The sequence below is a fragment of the Gossypium raimondii genome, chromosome 4, assembly GCF_025698545.1.
Source record: "Gossypium raimondii isolate GPD5lz chromosome 4, ASM2569854v1, whole genome shotgun sequence".
Taxonomy (NCBI): domain Eukaryota; kingdom Viridiplantae; phylum Streptophyta; class Magnoliopsida; order Malvales; family Malvaceae; genus Gossypium; species Gossypium raimondii.
The window spans coordinates 5,277,711-5,297,317 of NC_068568.1; the positions used below are offsets into that span (position 1 = coordinate 5,277,711).

Sequence of the window (19,607 nt, forward strand, 5' to 3'; positions counted from 1 at the left end):
ATTTTGGAGAATTGTGTTGTTGTGCAATTTTACACAAAGTTGTCTCTATAAGATAACTTTTCATATATTTTTAACACAACTATTTGATCAATAATTATAATTTATTAAAATTTTTAGACAATAAAATATTATTCCCTACTAACAATCCTCTTAAGAAAAAGATAAATTAAAAAAAAAAAAGCACTCTCAAAACAGAGAATTTTTAAATAAAAATCATCTTTATTGTCAACAACTTCTTGATGTAGTGACAAAAAGAGTATGCTCTAGACATAAAAGATTGGATTTAATTTCAAGCAACCCCGATAATGGATGGATTTCAAGTTTTATTTTTTCGGCTTTCTCGTTTTGCCCCGGTAATTACGACCCATCACCATTATTCTTCTGCTAGAAACTCTAAAAAGATGAACAAAAATCCAACCATATAATTCGAAGTGTCAATTTTGTCCTCGTTTTTATTTGGTACCAAATAGAAAGGAAAGGAAAATAATCAAAGCAAACAAAATTCTCTTTGGTTTTCATCTCTTCAGCTCTCTTAACCAAGAAAGAAAGGGAGCGGATTAGCCATTAAGAATCATGATCTTGTATCCCATTTCTTATTTGAAGGTAAAGAGGTAGCTAGGCTCACTCTCAAAACAGCCCATTGATTCAAACCTCTCACCCACTATCATCAACAGTGTTGGACCTGAGAGAGGTGGACCGTGTGGTTCTTCCCATGATCATTGGTTTTTCTTCTCTTCAACATGTCTCTTTCTGGACTTGAAAATTGCTGAGAAACCATATCTTCGGCCTTGTTAGACCTCCAACCCATATCGATTATCGAATTGTAGCAGTTTAACATGTTTTCCTGCACCCAAATTATGAGGTTTTTTATTATAGTTCAATCTTCTAATTTAAAATCTTTGTTGGTAGGTTTAAATTTTGTACCAACTAAGATAATGGGATGGGGTTTACCTTATTTACGTATGGACAGTAGGAAATTGCTTTTCTAAAGCTGGGGAATTGCGAGGGAAAAAGTTCATGGGAAGCACATACAAGTGCAGTTGCAGCAATTATTGATGGCTTGAACTCTAAAAGCTTTATATCTGTTATAAAATCAAAATTTATGGGAAATTTGAAGTACAGTACTAGAGGTAAATGCATTTCACTGAAGTAGACCTACCATTTTGGGCTTCCAAAATTATTTCAACAGCTCGAGCTTTGAGGACGTCCATTAATGGAGGATCTTTGAGCTTGAACAATGAAATAAAAAAGGATATGAACGAGAAAGGAGTAATCGAACGCATTCTCCATTTTAAGGCTCCCAATATTACGTATTCCATTCGCTTTATTGTTTGTGCCTCAAACATGTAACCTCCATCGCCCTACGCATTATATTCCACACACACAAAAAAAAAAGATTAATTTGATCATAAAAACAATTTATACATCTTGATAAACATGATATAATATAGAATTTTACCTGAAAATGGGTAAGTTCAAACTCTAATTTGTTCATCTTGGCAGCTAAAGAGACACAAGAGATTGCAACAAGTCTTAGAACCCATGTCTCAGGTTGCTGCAATATCATATCTTTTGTCAGTTATGGAGTAAAAGTAGCATAAAGGTTCAGCATTAATACTTAAATTGTATTTTACCCTTTTATTAAAAACAGATAAATTAATTATTGTATTTTAGAGTGAAAAGTAAACTGATTCTTTCTATTAAAAATTAACATGTTTGATAAAATAACTAAAATAATGACATATGATGTGCTGTGTTTATCTCAAGTGTGTATACAAAAACCGATTTTTAATAATAAAAATAGATAAATTTTAGGAGAATATCAATTTACTCTTCGATTTAAGATTAATTTACTTCAACTTTTGAGTAGAAGTTACATAATACAATCCAAAAATATTCTCATAGTGTTCTTTTACCCCGTTTTGGAGTACTGTATCAATTGCAGAAATGTTGGTAACTAAATGGATATAAGGTTTCCTCACCGGTAACCCTTGGCTTGATAAGAAACGGTCGAGATAATTGACAGCAAGATACGACAAAAAAGAACTGAATTTGCGTGAAAACTGAAACCAAAAAACACAACCAAATTCAGCAGGTATATGCATAAGCATGAACGCCATTAATAACTTAAGTTCCTTGGTACCATACCTGCCAGATTGAACAGATAGCTTCTCGTCTAATACTAGTAGCAAGATCACTAGCTTCGAGGGTCTTAATGTAAGTCTCAGTGGGCATATGATCAGATTCAACAAGGAAGAAGGAAGGGATAAAAGTGGGAACAGAACTAGAAACATGGAAGTCATCGAAGTTTGTTAATGGGTTTTCAAGATCGAACTCCATCAAATTGATTTTAGAAAAAAGCTCAGTGGCCCGCTATATCTATGCACATCGTTTAAATGACAAGATGCTGTGATGATAAAACAAGCAGCATGGAGAGAGAGGCACACACACAGTTTTAACAGTTTTTTCTTTTGTTCCTTTCTCAAAAGATGGTGTCTGAATACTTTGGAAATCCTCAACTTTGCTGATACACACTTATCTCTCTTACTTTAAAAGGGAAGTGATCAGATAAGATTATTTGGTGAATGCCCAAATTCGACATTAAATTCGACATTCACACATTCTCTTAACTTTTATAGGCTTTTGACCTTCACCAAATCATGATAATATATTATATAGATTTTAACTTTGTTAAATATTACATCTATTTATATTAATTAAATTGTTGGGGATCTTTTTCAGGAGGAGTCTTCGAAGTATCATCTTTGGGAATGTTGATTTGATTCCTCAATAATAGAAAGTATTGTCTTATAGGAAGGTCTTGTCTCCCAATCCACGAAAATCGTGTATGATTTATAGAGGGGAACGCTTCAACCCTATGTGGATGTACGACCACCCACCAAGAGGCAACATGAGCATCTCAACCTTGGTAGGATTTAAACCCCTCACCTATTCTATACATGTCAATTATGGGATAGGGTATATGATGCTACTTTGGGTAGGTCATCTCCTTCGAAAAAAAGTCTTCAAAGTGTCATCTTAGAAGACGCCTATTGTTCAACATAAATTAAAATTTGGATTTACAAATTGATTCCACCTTAAACATCGGATCTCTTGTCTCAGTGGAGGTGAATCAGAGGGAGAGGAGGCGTTTTACTTAGTATAGCTTTGTTTATCTGCATATAGGTAAAGCAGTAAATGTCCAAATGTTTTTAAACAAGGCTAATTGCCCATCATGTCATACAGTTCATTTCATTGTCAACATGGAAAGAACCCTACCTGTCCAGGTATATTCTTCTCAAAATTAGATATTGCTGCAACTGCTGCAATTACCTCTATTAAACTCTGTAAACTACTTAGCTAAAGGTTTAAAAAAAAAGGAAAAGGGAAAAATATCTTTCAGCTATGCATCTATATAATGGAACGGCTGAAATGAAAAAGCGAAAACGAAATAGCATTTCATCGTTATTATGTTTAGAGATGAGTAAAATTCAATTCGATAAAAAAAATAAAATTTTTTTTATTTTGAGTTAATCAAATTAAGTTATTTATTTTTTCGAGTAAACTTGAATTAGTAATTGAGTTTCGATTTGAGTTGAGCTAAATTTTACAATTCCAATAACTAGAATATTTTGAATAACTCAAATAACATATTAGAATAAATACACATTCGGTCCTGTTAATTTTGAAAATGAGCAAACCGATCTCTCTCTCAACAAAATTACAAAATAATTCAAAATAATTTTAAAATTCAAAATATTTATAAAATTTCAAATTTTATATATTTTAAAATATATAAAAAATTTAAATATCTATTGAAAATTCCAAAAATTCTCAAGATTATATAAAAATTTAAAATATTAAAAATATAAAACAATAATTTTGGGACCTAAATAAGAAATTAATTATTCAAGTTTATCATACTAAATTATCCTATTTTTTTAATCTTATTTTGCTTTGAAAGAGTTTTCAAATATATATGGTTTCAAATTTATATACTTTAACATGAAATTAATTATATTATAATAAGATTTTAATTTGACATGTTTAATTTTTAATATAACTCAAACAATTTTACTCGATTCGACTCGACTCGAATTTCATTTTACTCAACTCGATTTAAAAAAAAATCAATTTAGATTAGGATGATAAAATGAGACTCAACAACTTGATTAACTCGAAATTTTTCACCCAATTCAACTCGACTCAATTCGATCGAGCGCTCACCACTAATCATGTCATTCAGGATTTGGACTAAGAAACATATTCAGTAACTAATTTAACAAATTCTAAATTACTAATACAATTATCTAATTTTTTACGTGGCTTAATCAAACCGTTACAGTCTCATTTCTTTCTTTTAATCACATTGATGTTTCACCACCCATCATTCCTATATATTATTAATACAAATATAGCTCCATACATTACCACTAAATAACTCGTTTTGGTAATCTACCATGGGAGCAACCTTTAATTATCAGGACACGTGTGGAAAACATTGGGTTAATTTCATGTAGTGCAAAAAATTAAAAAGAAAATTATGGATAGGAGAACTCCAAAGTCTATTTGAAAAGGTTCTTTAACTTATAATTGAATTTTTCATGACATAACTTAACATTATTTAGTTTGAGCCAAATTACATCTTAGTAGAGAGACCAAAAAATGAAATAAGGTATGGCAATTTAAAGTGAGATAGAGCTCCAACAAGACACTCAAAATGCTCCTACTTTTTTTATAATTATATACCCATCCCTTTAACTAGTTTGACCCATGCCTTGAGCGCTTGAAACCCACATGCCACAATTCTCTTTTTATGTACTTTCTTTTTAATTCTTAAAGAGGAACACTGTTGAGCAGATTTAGTGAGATATTGCCTGCAAATTAGTCAGAACTGCAAAAGTAGCAACACCAGAGCAAACATGAAATATCTCAGTTGTTCTGATAAAATTTGTCTAACTTATTAGATGAGAAATCTATACAATGCTAAAATCTCAAATTTACTAAATACTTTTCTATTTCTTTCGTATATTTTTATAATATTTGATATATTATCGATGCACGAATTTTCTACAAAGTTCATGAATACTAATATATCACCTTATAACTAAATAAATGCTAATAATTTCTGTAAATTCTTTTTTTCATTCAATTTTATACCACTACTTTTTTCGTAATTACTTTTGTGTTAAATTATGAATTAATAATATCAACTACAAGATTACCTACTAAAATTCTCCAAGGCTTTTATATTTTTTATCATAAAGTAATGATTTAATCACGAATATTAATGACATTGTTTTAGATACTAATTACATGCTAATATGATATTATACCGTGATCATTTTGATAGATCACACTATTTGATATGTCATATGGTATTATCAGCATGACATTATCAAGGTAACTATTTTGAATTGTTGATAAAATTCATGTTTATGAAACTCAAACCTTTTTATATTTGTTTTAACCTAAATAAAAATTTGAGTTTTTGAGTTGATAGCTACTTTTGTTGTTAGAGTTATGTAACCCAAATTCCTATTAAATAAATTCTTGTTGTATGCACAAGTGGAATCCATATAGATTAGAATAAGGCTGCTTCTATTTGACATTGATTAAGAGAAAAATGTTTTAACCTATAAACAGATGTAGTCTAAACTCTTTTTGTATAATTCGAATTCGATATTAATGAATTTTCTTCTCCTCTGTCCTGTGTGTTCTTATTTTTTCTTTCTTATTGCTTTGCAATCATTCAAAGTATGATAACAAACCAACGCTTAGACATCGAGTTATATTTTTAATAAGATACAAATCAAATCATTTGTGTGTGCATTTAAATATGGTACCAAAAAACTCATCCTTAAATGTATCCGAAGCAGCTATCTTTTGTTAATATATTGGATGCGCAAATTAAAGGCTTATACCAACTTTTAAAACTGCAGCTAACATGAAATAATTACTGTGTCGCATCTTTCTGCCAATATACTCTCCTTTTTTATTTAGTTTAACCTTTCTCGCTGTAATTCACATTCAACAAAGCATTGCATAGGGTTCTTCTTTAAGAAATGAATCTGCTTTTCTTTTCTTTTCTGTTTTTAATAACATGAGTGAGTATCGTAATCCTATGAGATGTTAAAATAATCCAATTTGTGTGTGTGCATGGTAATGCGGGCAGGGTTTTGGCTTACAAACTTGGTAATATGCCTTTGAAGAACGTTCCAATGTTTGTTTTTCGAGGATTCCTCCATTTCTATTCATTTATTCAAAATATATTTTCTTTTTTGGCCTTTCCATGCATCTTTTACTTTTTATCTTCTTGTTTGACGATGGAAAAACAAATAGATTCCAACTTTTTTTTGTTCTTTACATTGGTGGAAGAGAAAGTCTAAAGAAAAACCAAAGGGTCCTATATATATTTTCACCTATTAGAAGACCAACGCTCTTTTTTGCTTTTTCATTTCTTTCGCTATTTATTAATTATTATTTATTGCAGAGAATGTGTCAACGTTGTGAGCTAAATTTATTATTATACTAATAAAAATATGTATGATTGATGAAAATTTTACTTTTGACATTTATAAGGATTAAATTGCTCTAATTTTTAGATTGACCAATTTGCTCAATATTGAAATTGAGAATGATCAAAGAGGTCTTTTTTACCTAAATTATCAAATACGGGCCAAATCTTTTCAAATGTGCTAAAGTTCCCAAATAAGTACCTTTCAAATGTCATATATCAAGTTTTAAATTAGGTTTGACATAATGATACATTTTTCCCTTAACGCTTATAGCTTTTGTCAATTTGGTCATTATCTTTTTTTGAGCTAAATTTGACCTGCAATTTTTTAAAAATAGTTGAATTTGACCATCAACATTTCAAAAAAAGTCAAATAGCTATTTTTAAAAGAAAATATTGACTAAAACGTTAAATCTTCAGACATAGTAGCATGGCAATCCATGTGTACTCCATGCTATTTTATTTTTGAACTTTTATAACTTTATATATATTAATTTTGAGGTTTTTTAAATATTTTTATAATCTTTAAATTATTTATTCACATGTCATATAAGTCAATAGTGTCATGTTAGTATGAAATATCGTGGTGACACTTAGGTTACATAACAACATCATTAAAAATTAATGTTTTAGTAAGCATTTTCATTAAAAATTATTTGAATCTTGTTAAAAGGTTAATGGTTAAATTTAACTAAAAATAATCATAAAAGCCAAATTGACAAAAGATGTACACGTTGAATGCTAAATTTTATCAACATGCCGTTATGTTTTTTCTTTTTTTTTTCATTCTTTTCAAGTAATATATGATTCAACTATTTTATGTGTTTTATTGTAAACATGTCAACATTCACCTAACTTTTACTACAATTTTGGGGTGAAGTGTGTGAAAAGTATTATTTTCAAAATCAGACCGGACCGATCAATCGACCGTTTGGATCGAAAGTTGATCGGGGCACCAATTTGAAATAAAAGGTTGGACCAATTGACTCACGAACCAATATGAGTCAGTTGAACCGATTTTATTATTTTTAATTTTTATGATTTTTTAATTAATTTGTTCAATTGAACTAGACAAATCGGTTAGACTAGGGACCGGTGGTTTGAGCGATTTGACCACCGATCTAGTCTGAAAACCTTGGTGAAAAGCTTTTATTTGAACACTTTCATAAAAGTTTGGCTCTTATATGAGTATTTTGAAAGGCTAACTCTCGAAAAGCAAGAATTCACAAGAGAAATTCTCTGAGGCACCAAAGCAAAGTGGAAGCAAACTCGAAAGAGAAAGAAGTCATGAATGAACACAAAAGACAAAGAAAAATAGCGCACACCAAGCGTTTGAGTAAAGGCTCTCAAAATATTCTTTAACTCAAGAAGGGAATACAAAGGGGTGATTACAAATGAGTAGGAAAACTTTTATTTATAGTTGAGTTCCCTAAAATTTAATGGTACAGATTGAATTATATCGACGGCTAAGATTAATTGCCTATTTACAATATGAGAATCCTAAAAGATTTAAACCCCAATAATTACCTTGGTAACTCTAGTTTTACTGGAGTGTTTCACTGGGCCACCAAGGCTTCAAGTAGATGGGCTTCTCCATATGTTCCACGAATCAAGCCAGTTCAAGTAGATTAAACGAGCCACATTTGATCAGTTGGCCTCCATAGGACATTCCGCACACATTTGTCACAGGCTTTGATCTGTGGCCTGTGATATTTTCCCTCACCCATTCTCACAATGCCCTTTTTCGCATCCTCGAAATGGCACTGGTTTAACTTGTCTCGGAATGGTCTCGATGCCTCAGCTGATTCCCAACTAGTCTCTCTATCGAATAGTTTTGCCCCTCGAAACATTTTCCTTGACTTATGTCTCTAGTGTTGCCTAACTCAAATTGTATTCCTCTATTGTACATCTTGATCGTAAGAGCCCACCGCTCTTACTTGCTCCCATTGTGACTTGTCTTGATTGGGATCCCCTTGATCCTCACAAATAGGCTTTGGCATACCCACATTGAACACCGGGTTCACCTTGAGTATTGTCACTAACTCTAGTTTGTAGCCCTTGGCTTATCCGCTTCAGAACTTTGAAAGGGCCCCTATATATTTACCAAGCCAACAGTAAGTCATAATGTAAAACATTAGATAAGTGTTTGAGATGTACCTCACTTATAGCATTTACTGGATTAGATTGCTCAATTTGCATCACCACTTTTCCCCCAAAGTCTGATGCACAACCCACCACTCCCATAAGTGGTAGCCCCACTAATAACTCAATATGCTTCATATAGATTTTCCGCACCTCTAACATTTCCAAGGAGGTCTCCTTAGTACTCTGATGTACCAACTCAATATTTTTCCCACAATGAACATCCTCAGCTAACTAGATTGGAAACGATGTCATTGTTGCTAAATGGCTTAAGACTCATGGCCCTCGAGTCGAAACCTATCTCAAGGATTTAAGGTAACCAATGGATGTTTCTTATTGAGCTTTTCTACCTATTGCTAAAGTCTATAAAACTGTGATTGTTTATGAAACTTCAGGGAAACCCCACCTACCTAGTGATGGAAAAAAACAGAACACTTGCAGCATATGGTATCAACGCTGTATGCACTTACCTTGTATGTGTTGTTGCATGGAATCAAGCTGAGAACAAGTTCATTTGTCCATGCCATTGTTCTCAATACAATGATCAAGGAAGAGTTGTGAGAGGACCTGCCCCTAGTGAGCCTAATACAAATTACCTGCATTTACTCCTTTAGTCTCACAAATTTGCACATCCAAATTTATGTTTAGTTTTTATCTCATTCTTTGCAAATAATGAATTGATTGTGTGATGATTGGAACAGTCATTAGCATTGGCTCATGTTGGTATGGAAGACGGGAAGGTAGTGTTTGTTCCGTGGGTCGAAATAGATTTCAGAACTGGTGATGCTCCATGGTGGGCTTAAACATATTCATTATGGCAGTTCAGGTATTCTATATTTATATAGCGTATGTTTTTACAGCATTGCCAATCATGTTGTACCATAGAATTACTCATTTGTATAATGCAGCTTGTAAGATGCCTTAATCATATCCTGGCATGACACTGATGGTCTTGGTATATTCAGATTTTCTTTTATATCTAATTCATGAAGGTTCAGTTATCTTTTTAAATTTTTTTATATATACAAAATTAGGGTGGGGATGGAGTCACTCAGTTTGAACCCATGTTAGACAAATGTCTAACAAAAGTTTTGATCACCGCCCTATATGAGTCAACACTCCTTTTTAACTTAAATGCATACCAATTTAATTATAAAATTGAAATGGTACAAGAAATATCATGATATATGCACTGAGTAATATTTAATTTTAGATTTATATTTTATACATTATTTATGTATGGATTTATAAATTAATAGTTAAGTACGTGAATTTATCTACTGAAATATATAAACTAGTTTTAATGACGTATGATATTGTCATGAGCATGAACTTTAATCGAGCAAATCGTGCTAACCTTAAGCAGAGAATTCACTTCAAATTACTTAAAATTAGCATCTTCAAAGTTGAAAATTTTATAATGCATTGAAACTTGAAAGTTACTCTGACACTCTTAGTGTATTAATTACCTGGTATTGAATAATACAAGAAAAACTTTTATTTATATTGGAATTCTCTTTCTAAAAATATAGAATATTTCAAAAGAAACCCCACTTTTACATCACTAAGGAAGAGATGAATGAGGGATTTTCAAGTCTATATAAAAAGTTCAATATCTTTGATTTCAAAAATGCACCAAGTGAGTTTTTCATTTTCTTTCTTTCTCCCTCCTTGTTGGGTATTTTTTTTTTTTTGGCAGTGTTGTTCCTGGTTCTGTTCTTGTAACAGGACAACTTGTTAAGTTCTGGGGATACATTGTGGTTTAAATATCCTTAAGAACAGTGTTCAGTACATCTCAAGCTTAGCATTTCTCTAGTTCTAGTTAAAAAAAGCACTTGGTACTTGAGAGTATTCATTGTAACCCACCTTTCTTTCCTATGAACCTACCTAATGTAAAAATTTTCCAACATTCTTAAGGATTTTTAGGAGGTCAAATTTTAGAAATATGCCATTTTTTAAAAAAAAAAATTAGGGTTTTGGGTCAATTTTTGTGATATTTAGGGAAATATACTGATTTTGGAGTGAGGAACAGAAAACGTGTCTTGTTGGACGCATTTTCAGCTGAAAGCATGTTCTACTAGGATTTTTTTTTTTTACTTTTTTAACACATCAACTCTTTTAGTCAAATGGTTAAATGTTAGTAATTTTGTACTCGAGTCTCAAGTTTAATCCTTCTCCTACTCATATTTGTATTTTTTATTTCATATTGTTTCAAGTTTTTTATTATTTTTTTAATTAATGTTTTTAGCACATAAGCTCTTTTGGTTAGATGGTTAAATAATAATGATTTTATATATATCATTATGTTAAAAATATTTAAAATTAATAACTTCTTTATTTATATAATTAAATTAATAATTATATAATAAAATATATACTTTTGATACTCATCGTTATGTTAAATATATATTTTAAAAATATTAACTAATTTTTATATATTTTTTTTATATATAATATTTATATGTCAAATATTTATTTTCGCCACCTATATTGTGGGTATGGTGATTTCTAATATTATAAAATGAAATAATTATCAAATACCATTATTATTTTTATATGTAAAATATTTCAAATATCGTTATTTTTCATCTACATTGTGGGTATGATATTTCAAATATTTTTATATGTGAAATATTTCAATTAATTATTTCAAATATCATTATGTTTATATTTGAAATATTTCAAATACACATACAAAAATATATAATACTAAAAGTTACTACACTCACGATATGGATTGAAAATTAACATTACACAAAAAAATTATATTTACTAAAAATAATGATATTTAGAATAATTATTTTATTTTATAAATAAAAGAGTTATTAATTAAAAAAATAAATTAAAAAAAAGTTGAAACAATATGAAATAAGAAAGGAATCGAATCTGAGACTAAAAATCAAAACTACTAAATGTGTTAAAAATGTCAGAAAACTCAAAAAAAAATTTAGAACGGGGATAGATCTAAAATTTAGCCTGTTCCCTCAGGCCTCAACTACTCTAGGCCTCCCTCCTTTGCTTGTTCGGCTGGAATAAGGGACCCAAGGTTTCTTCTTCATTTGTGGCTAGTTGCATCAAGTCTTGGGCTTTGGTAACTCTCATTTGAATTGAAGTACGAGTATGTGAATAATTGTCGATATTTATTTACTAATACTTAAATGAAGAAAAAATATAGAGGACCTTGATGCTCAATCTGGGTATGCACACATTATTGGAAGTCTAATATATTTCATGAATTTCACTCCATCTGATATAGAATACAATGTATAGCGATTTAATAAATACACCCATAACCTCAAATCATAAGCAGACTAATGAAATCTTTTGAAAGTAAATCCACTGTAATTGAAGGATACCCCTTGGCCAACAAATACCTTTTATATCATTATGATACTACTTTTGACTTTTATATTTTTAATATAATCCATAAAATATCGACTTAAACATCTATAAAATCTTAATTTTACCATCTTAATCAAAATTTTATTTTAATACTACTAGGTTTGAGATTTTAAGGATTTTAAGTGGGCTTGGACCTGTAATATTTTGGGTTAGGTATAGTTTGTGTTGTTTATATATGGAATGTGCTAAAACATTAATTATTCTATGATTAAAATATACTATAAGTTATTCCACTTTTGTATTTAGAATTTAGTCCTCAAATTTTATTTTAAAGAATTTATTTTTTATATTTAAAATACAAGTCCAAATATTAATAATATTAAACTCTTCTATTAATTTCAACAAAATTATACAAAAGGGTGAATGATAAATTATTAATATTAAATTAATATGATTAATATGATAAATAATAAAGTGAAATGTTAAAATTAGACCTATTTAATTGTTAGGTATTTGTCCAAACTTAAAGGTGTGTTCGAATATTAGGAGGTTTGAGTCAATTAGGTCAAAAAAATTGGCTTGAATAAAAAATTGGGTCTCAGGCTCAAGCATTCAAGGCCCGAGTTTAGCTCAAGCCAATGTGTTTTCTAAGTTTGTATTATATTATATTATATTATATTATGTAATTTATAACATATAAAAATTAAATCTATAATAATAATATATAATAATAGAATAAATGATTAAAAAATACTAGGTTAATATAAAACTTGTCATATGAACTTGTCCAAAAGTACCTTGTAGGTACCTACTTGTCCTATGAACTTTTTTCTACACCTACTTGATACCTCAACGTATATTTCGTCATCTAGGTTGGTACCTCCACACTAGTATCATTAATTTATGCTCACGTGGCACTAATAGCCAATCCTATAGTGACACATGGCAACCTCTTAGCATGACACGTGGTGGACACATTAAAAAATTAATTTTTTTTAAAAAAAATAAATTAATTTTAAAAAAGTATAATTTTCTAGACAAGTTGATCAAGTACAAATTAGGTACTTTTAGACAAGTTCAATGAGCAAACTACATGTTAACCCTTAAAAAATTAATGTTGTTAATAAATTAGGGCAATGTGTGTGATGAAATACAAATTTAGGTATCAACTACATACTTTCGAACAAATTCAGGAAGTAAACTAAATATTAATCTAAAATGTTAAGTTGTCTATATTCAATAAATGAAATATATATTATTCTATAAATATTTTTAAAAAACAATATGGCCATGCTTAAAATAAACTTGAGTTAGTCATTTACAAATACTAATGGACTTGAACAAAATTTTAAATTTATATTACGAGCTGAATCGAATTTAAACAAATATAAAATATTTTAATACCATGTTTAAGCCTAAATTGATCCGACCCAACACTTGTAATCTAAAAATTATATGATTATTATTTTTCTAAAAATTAATTTCAATAAAAATTATAGAAACGGGTGAATGATAAATGATTTCGTTTGCCTTTTTTACAATTCAAACAAGGGTGAGGAGCCCATTTCTGCCATTGATTCTTACTCTTTCAGCAAAAAGTGAAGAACTATAAAAGGAAATGGTGGAAAGCCATGAATATGCTGCATGTTGAGTGACATATTGGAGTTAGAACCAAAACTCAAAATGTATGGTTCTCTTTTTACCATCCTCTTGAGGGTAAAACTCGATTGTGCGAGTCAGTATTGGACATGGACAAGCGTCTGGTATCTGCGACATGGCGGTGCAGTCCTACAATTTCTTACATTACGTGTCCTCTTCCGCTACTACATATTAAACATCATGTGCAAAATGTTATCTTACAAGTAAAACTTATCCAAATATATCTAAATTTCAGCCGCACTCCACCACTTAATTTTGGTATCCTTGAATAAAAACATTTTAAAATTTGCTCAAACATGATTAATATACTCGAAATGCAGAAACAAAGCAAAAGCTGAAAAAAGTCAACAATGTCGACTACGTATACCAAAAACAAAGGCCAAAATAAACAGCAACCTCCATATTTCTTCTTTTCCCATTGGCGATAAAAGGTTAAAAAGGAGAAAGAAAAAGGGTTTACGTTCAAAGCTATTGAAAGTTGCTTTCTCATTGCTATAGCTAGATGATGAGGAAGAAAAAAAAAAAAAAAAAAAGAGGCATGTAAAGACAAGATTGCACTTTTTATTTAGTTTCAAAGCTGTATTTTGCTTGATGATAAAGAAAATAGAATAATGATGATAGAGAAATTCATTCAATTTACTTCTTTTCTTCTTCTTTTCTTAAGCAATTGAATGATATACTTCTAAAAATAATAATAAAAAGTAAGCATTTAGTTTATATTTAACATTGGATATAATAATAAGACAAACAAATTTAAAATTTAAAAACGATAACTATAAACTTTGATTATTAAGTGATCATAAATAAGTATAATGTTAATAATTTCGATAATGTTTCCTTGACAGACATAGTTGTATAGGGATGCATACCCTTTGGAATCGAAGAAATTAAAGTGATATAATTTTCTTTGACTTTTCCTTTCTCCAATTTGTTGTTAATTTTTTGTTTAATTACTTTGTTGCACCTAATCCAACCATCTATTATTACACAATGTTTGTAAATCACACAGCTCCTTTGGCTAGTCCTTTTACTATTTATGAAAATGATTTTGCGAAAATTTAATTATAATTTTATAAAAAATTAAAATATAATTTTATCATTTATTAATTTATGATTTTTTAAAGGACTGAAAATGATATTTTAACTTTTGAGACTGATTTACTGTTTTTCCATTTTATGAGTTTGCAGTTTACAAAGGCCTAGGTTCGGGTCGTGCTAGTCGCGTTAGTTGTTCGGGTTTTATCTTGTTATTGTAATTCACCAAAAAAAGGTGATATAAAATAATTTATTATTAATATATTAATTTACATATCCTAATGCATAAATATAACTCCAAATATTATTAAATATTAGCTTATCTTCATGAGCATGCATTGCTGAAAATTAACAAATTATATTTAAAATACAAGTAATACAATCAAATAATTATAATATGTGTGTATATATATGTATATAATACAAACCCAGTAACCCACAAAAAACTGAGAAAAACAAAACAAAACAAAATAAAATATCTAAAAAAAAAAACCAATAATGATGGTGTCTTCAGTTTTACAAGCCAAAACTCTGAGACTCTAAGCTACAAATAATGTGTGTGTATGTATATATATTTACAAAAGGTCGTTAATATTCAAACTTTCTGGAATTTCATATTTGAGCAAACTGTTGAATCTTTCTATTTCGTAATGGGTAGTGTAGCTGCCGTTGATGAATGTAGATGATGAATGCAACGGAGTTGGACTTGATATCGGCGTGAACCTCACTGAATCCAACCCAAAATTCTGGCTACCATCCATTGAATGGAAATGTGAATTGTCAGATACAAGTGATGGAACCGTTGGATTTGGGTTAGAATGTTCATAATTTGGTTGCGAAACTAATACATAACTTTTCTGGGAATTTTGATTGCTACAGTCTGTCATGGGAGATTGAAGAACTTGGCTTCGTGGTTCTAACGTGGGAGTTTGAAGAAGCTGGTTTTGTTGAAGATATTGTAGTAGTAATTCTGGGTTTTCTTGTTTTAACGACAAGAGGGTGTTAGCTAAGCTTAACAGTTGAGGATTTAGGAGAGCTTGGACACCTAATAATGAGCTAATAATGGAAGAAGACAAGTCAACCAAATCAAGACGTTGAGCATGTGTTACAGGATCGATTCCATTCCTTGCAAGCCTTTTCCTTATATGTGTATTCCAGTAATTCTTGATCTCATTGTCAGTCCTCCCCGGCAACCGACAAGCAATGGCGGACCACCTGATTTACAGACAAATGAATTTGTAAACTCCAACTTCATCACTCATAACAATATCATAAAACACTGTAAAGTGTAAACCTTACTTATTTCCTAAAACACTGTGTAGTTGAATTATAGTCTCTTCTTCTTCAAATGAAAACCTTCCTCTCTTTATATCAGGTCTCAGGTAGTTCGTCCACCGGAGACGGCAGCTCTTTCCACATCTTTGGAGCCCTAAACAGTTTAAACAAAACCCATCATCACAGCCTGAAGAACACAATATTTAAAAATACAAAAGAAAACAAGTTTATACATATACATACCAGCATTCTTGGGGAGGTTACGCCAGTGTCCGGCGCCATGAATCTGAATATAATTAATAAGCTTAAGATCTTCCTCGGGAGTCCAGGGACCTTTCTTGAGGCCATTTTTGTCGCGGCAAGGTGTTCTCCCCATTGATTTTCCTTGGAAAAAAAAAAGGATAGTGAAGTTTACGTGAAGGTGTGAGATGGCTTGGAGAAGAAGTGAAGGTGGCGAAAAGTGGAAATGGTAGATGAAAAAAGCAACGATGACCACCATATATATATAGTTGGAAAACAAGATTAAGGTCAACGGAATTTGGTGCCGGCCTTCTTACGCGTGCCTGTTTCTCTAAGTATTACAATACATGTGTTTACAATATGCACATGAAATTAAGCATAAACGTCGATATATGCTGTAGCGTATGAAAGCAAATAATTTAGGAACATTGATTAGTAATATTGTCAAAATTAAATCCATTACGATCATAATTATAGATTGGGTTTATGGTAGTAATATTGAATTATTTGCTCAAATCAGATTCTTGGAAAATTAAATATTTTTTATTATATAAATTTATATTATTCATATATTCATATAATTTTTAATGTTGTTTGAATTTGATCCGAATAGTTGATTGGACCATTAAATCAAGTTTGAATGACTTTGAATTGAATGATCAAAGAATTGATCTGAGAATAATTGAATCGAATAAAAATTTAGTTTAAATCTAAAGTTTTTAATTAAATCGATTAAATCAATTAAACTAAAAAATTTATAACCTAATCGGTTCTATTAACAATCCGGTTTAATAAACATTGATAATTTTATTTGAATTTTTAGGTGGCGCCTACGTCAGCACCCATGTAAAAGATGAGTTGTTGTCAGGCACCACGCTACCAATTAACTTTCCTTGCTTGACCCTATTCGTAACAGACCACTCTATTTTAAACACGTACAAAAGTTCAACAATTGTTGTCACCATAAAAAGTTAAAATTTGTGGTTTTGCTAGGATGCTGACATCATCATTCCAATTCAAATACTTAATGGATATTCAATTTCATTTAATTAAAATAACTACAAAATTAAATATTATAATTATTGTTGAGTAATTTTCCATCGCGTCTTATTAGAGGCAATCAAATATTTATATACATAACTATTGTTCATAGAATTGACGTTCTTGGTAAGCTCTATGTATACAACACACCTGTACTGCTCTAGACTGCCTACTGGACTTCGTGACTCCACATACAAACTCCTTAAGTATACACGAGCTGAGACAATAAACCTCCTTTAACATTCATACAAGAGATTAAAAGTTAGAGAACTGGTATTCATACGATAAAACTCACCCTTTAAAAGAAATCACATTTTCCTTTACTCTTAAGTCTTTTCATTTTCTCAATTTATTTCTTTTTCTCTTCTTCCCAAGTCTTTTCATTTTGTGAAGTGTCTTTGGCTTTTTTTCTTAAAAATGGTCACCGGATCTAGCAACTAGAGCACGCCAGCAAAATTGGTTTTTAAAAATCACACCAATGCCAGCAACGAAAATACCGACCCCAAAAAACACTGACAGATGTTAGTGATAGTATCTGTTAGTGAGGTAGTTAAGGTCAGCTGAGTTGTTAGCTAAGTAGTTAAGCAAGGAAGTTATTTTCTTCCTATAAATATAGTCATTTGGCTTTGTATAGAACTAAGTAAACAGAAAGAATTAAATTCAAATAGATTTGTTCTACAATCTTCTCTATTTTACCTATCTTCTTTCATGGTATCAGTCGCTAGGCGTTCTTAGTAATGGCCACGACAAATTCTGCTGCCTCTGACTCCGTTGAGTTGAATGGCTCAGTCTTCACTGCTGATCGGGTGGTGAACTCGTTTCCTCGGCATGAGGTCGTGAAGCTTGATGAAGGGACGTTTCTCCAGTGGAAGCAACAGGTTCGTTTTATTGTGAATGGATATGATTTGTTTGCCTTTCTGGATGGATCTGTGTCTGCGCCGCCGAGATTTGTACAAGCATCGGACGGTGCTCTTGTACTTAATTCGGCGGCCTCTGTGTTTACTCAACAGGACAATCTTATTACTTCGTGGCTTCTTTCTACGATAAGCTCGACCATTATATCCTCTTTTATGGATGTGCAATCGGCATCTGAGGTGTGGTCTACGGCATTGGCAATGTTCGCCGCCGATACGGATCTACGGCAAGAAAGGCCGCGTCATGAACTTCACTCCCTCAAGAAAGGGAGTTTGTCGATCCGGGAGTATGTTGCCAAGCTAAAGAGTCTATGTGCGCATCTAGAAGCGTCTGGAACATTTGTATCTGTGGTGGAACGAACGGCGGTGATGCTTGCGGGTCTTCCGTCCGAGTTCGAAGGAGTGGTCTCCTCCGTGTCGTTGTCCACGACTCCTCTTCCATTTCAGTGGTTGGTGGATGCTTTGATTGAATGTGAAAATCGACATGTTCCGTCGGATCAGGAAGCCGTGTATAGTGCAAATCTGGTGGAAGATTCATCGGTCTCGGTCACGGATGGCGCGATGCGCTGAGGTCGTTCGGCTGTGCGTGGACGTGGAAGGAACTTCCGGCCACGTCTCCAATGTCAGATCTGCTCTAGGTTCGGCCACGTTGCTCAGCGCTGCTACTATCGGTACCACCGTGACGAGGCAACTCCGATGCAGTTTCCGGTGCCGCTCTCTCGTGAATCCGGGAATCGTGGCTGGTCTTCAACATCAAATACACGGCCTAGATTTTCGAATCTTGGTCCAGGCCTTAGTCAATATAATGCTGAATCTGGTCAAAATCATTATGGCTATGGTCAAAATAGCTTTCCACTTGGTCAAAATCATTGTGCTGATGGTTTTAATGGTCAAAATAGCTTTCCACTTGGTCAAAATTATTGTGCTGATGGTGTTAATAATTTTTGTGGTCAGTATGCAGGGCCGATTGGTGGTGGGCCCAGGTCAGGTGGTGAGAACCATGCGTATAGGCCACACACATTTGGGCCGAATGGTGGAGGTGTCAGGCCGAATTTTGAAAATCATGGGTATAGGCCACAAACAAGTGGGCTGAATGGTGGAGGGCCTAATGGTGGATTTAATAGTAATTTTGGGCCAATTGATGGCTTTGGGCCGAATGATGGTATTCGGCTGCCTGCTACTAACCCTGTTTCGAATAATGTACAGCTTAATTCGACTACGCCATATGTTCCGTGGCGGACTAAGCCGCGAGCTCGTGTTTTCTCTGCGTCAAATCCGTGCTTTGGACTTCCTAGGTTAGGAGATTTACATGCTTCTGACTATTCGGATCCGTCTGTCTCGGGTTCGTATATCAACTCTGCGCAGTGTGGGGCTAGTGGGGATGGATCTGACTCCCCGGCTCCTAGGCCAGCTGGTTCGACATCCTGGTATCCTGATTCGGG

General features: G+C 32.0%; 3 protein-coding genes and 1 pseudogene across 3 annotated transcripts; 2 read left to right on the plus strand and 2 right to left on the minus strand.

Annotated features, from left to right (window-relative positions):
* Positions 1-402: 402 nt before the first annotated feature.
* LOC105781066 (putative cyclin-D6-1) lies at positions 403-2,502 on the minus strand. Its single transcript, XM_012605639.2, has 6 exons — positions 2,149-2,502; positions 1,983-2,063; positions 1,460-1,555; positions 1,160-1,361; positions 952-1,082; positions 403-844 (listed from the first exon to the last, which is right to left on the minus strand). The coding sequence occupies exons 1-6, from the start codon at positions 2,338-2,340 to the stop codon at positions 668-670; spliced, it is 879 nt and encodes a 292-aa protein (XP_012461093.1). The 5' UTR covers positions 2,341-2,502; the 3' UTR covers positions 403-667.
* A 5,506-nt stretch (positions 2,503-8,008) lies between these two features.
* On the plus strand, positions 8,009-9,462 carry LOC105779101 (cytochrome b6-f complex iron-sulfur subunit, chloroplastic-like; annotated as a pseudogene).
* A 5,571-nt stretch (positions 9,463-15,033) lies between these two features.
* Positions 15,034-16,478, minus strand: LOC105779970 (transcription factor MYB41). The gene is made up of 3 exons (XM_012604002.2): positions 16,214-16,478; positions 15,995-16,124; positions 15,034-15,910 (listed from the first exon to the last, which is right to left on the minus strand). Exons 1-3 carry the CDS (start codon positions 16,467-16,469, stop codon positions 15,271-15,273), a joined length of 1,026 nt encoding a protein of 341 aa, XP_012459456.2. The 5' UTR covers positions 16,470-16,478; the 3' UTR covers positions 15,034-15,270.
* Positions 16,479-17,988: 1,510 nt separating this feature from the next.
* On the plus strand, positions 17,989-18,735 carry LOC105779100 (uncharacterized). Its single transcript, XM_012602850.1, has one exon. The coding sequence runs from the start codon at positions 17,989-17,991 to the stop codon at positions 18,733-18,735; it is 747 nt and encodes a 248-aa protein (XP_012458304.1).
* The last annotated feature ends 872 nt before the right edge of the window (positions 18,736-19,607 follow it).

Coding starts and splice junctions, on each gene's coding strand:
- LOC105781066 (XM_012605639.2), bottom strand. CDS start 2,340: ATGGAGTTCGATCTTGAAAACCCATTAACAAACTTCGATGACTTCCAT. Junction 1,362..1,459: donor TTGAACTTACCCATTTTCAG/GTAAAATTCTAT, acceptor TATAATGCGTAG/GGCGATGGAGGTTACATGTT. Junction 845..951: donor ACTGTCCATACGTAAATAAG/GTAAACCCCATC, acceptor ATTTGGGTGCAG/GAAAACATGTTAAACTGCTA.
- LOC105779970 (XM_012604002.2), bottom strand. CDS start 16,469: ATGGTGGTCATCGTTGCTTTTTTCATCTACCATTTCCACTTTTCGCCA. Junction 16,125..16,213: donor TAACCTCCCCAAGAATGCTG/GTATGTATATGT, acceptor TAAACTGTTTAG/GGCTCCAAAGATGTGGAAAG. Junction 15,911..15,994: donor CACAGTGTTTTAGGAAATAA/GTAAGGTTTACA, acceptor TCTGTAAATCAG/GTGGTCCGCCATTGCTTGTC.
- LOC105779100 (XM_012602850.1), top strand. CDS start 17,989: ATGGCCACGACAAATTCTGCTGCCTCTGACTCCGTTGAGTTGAATGGC.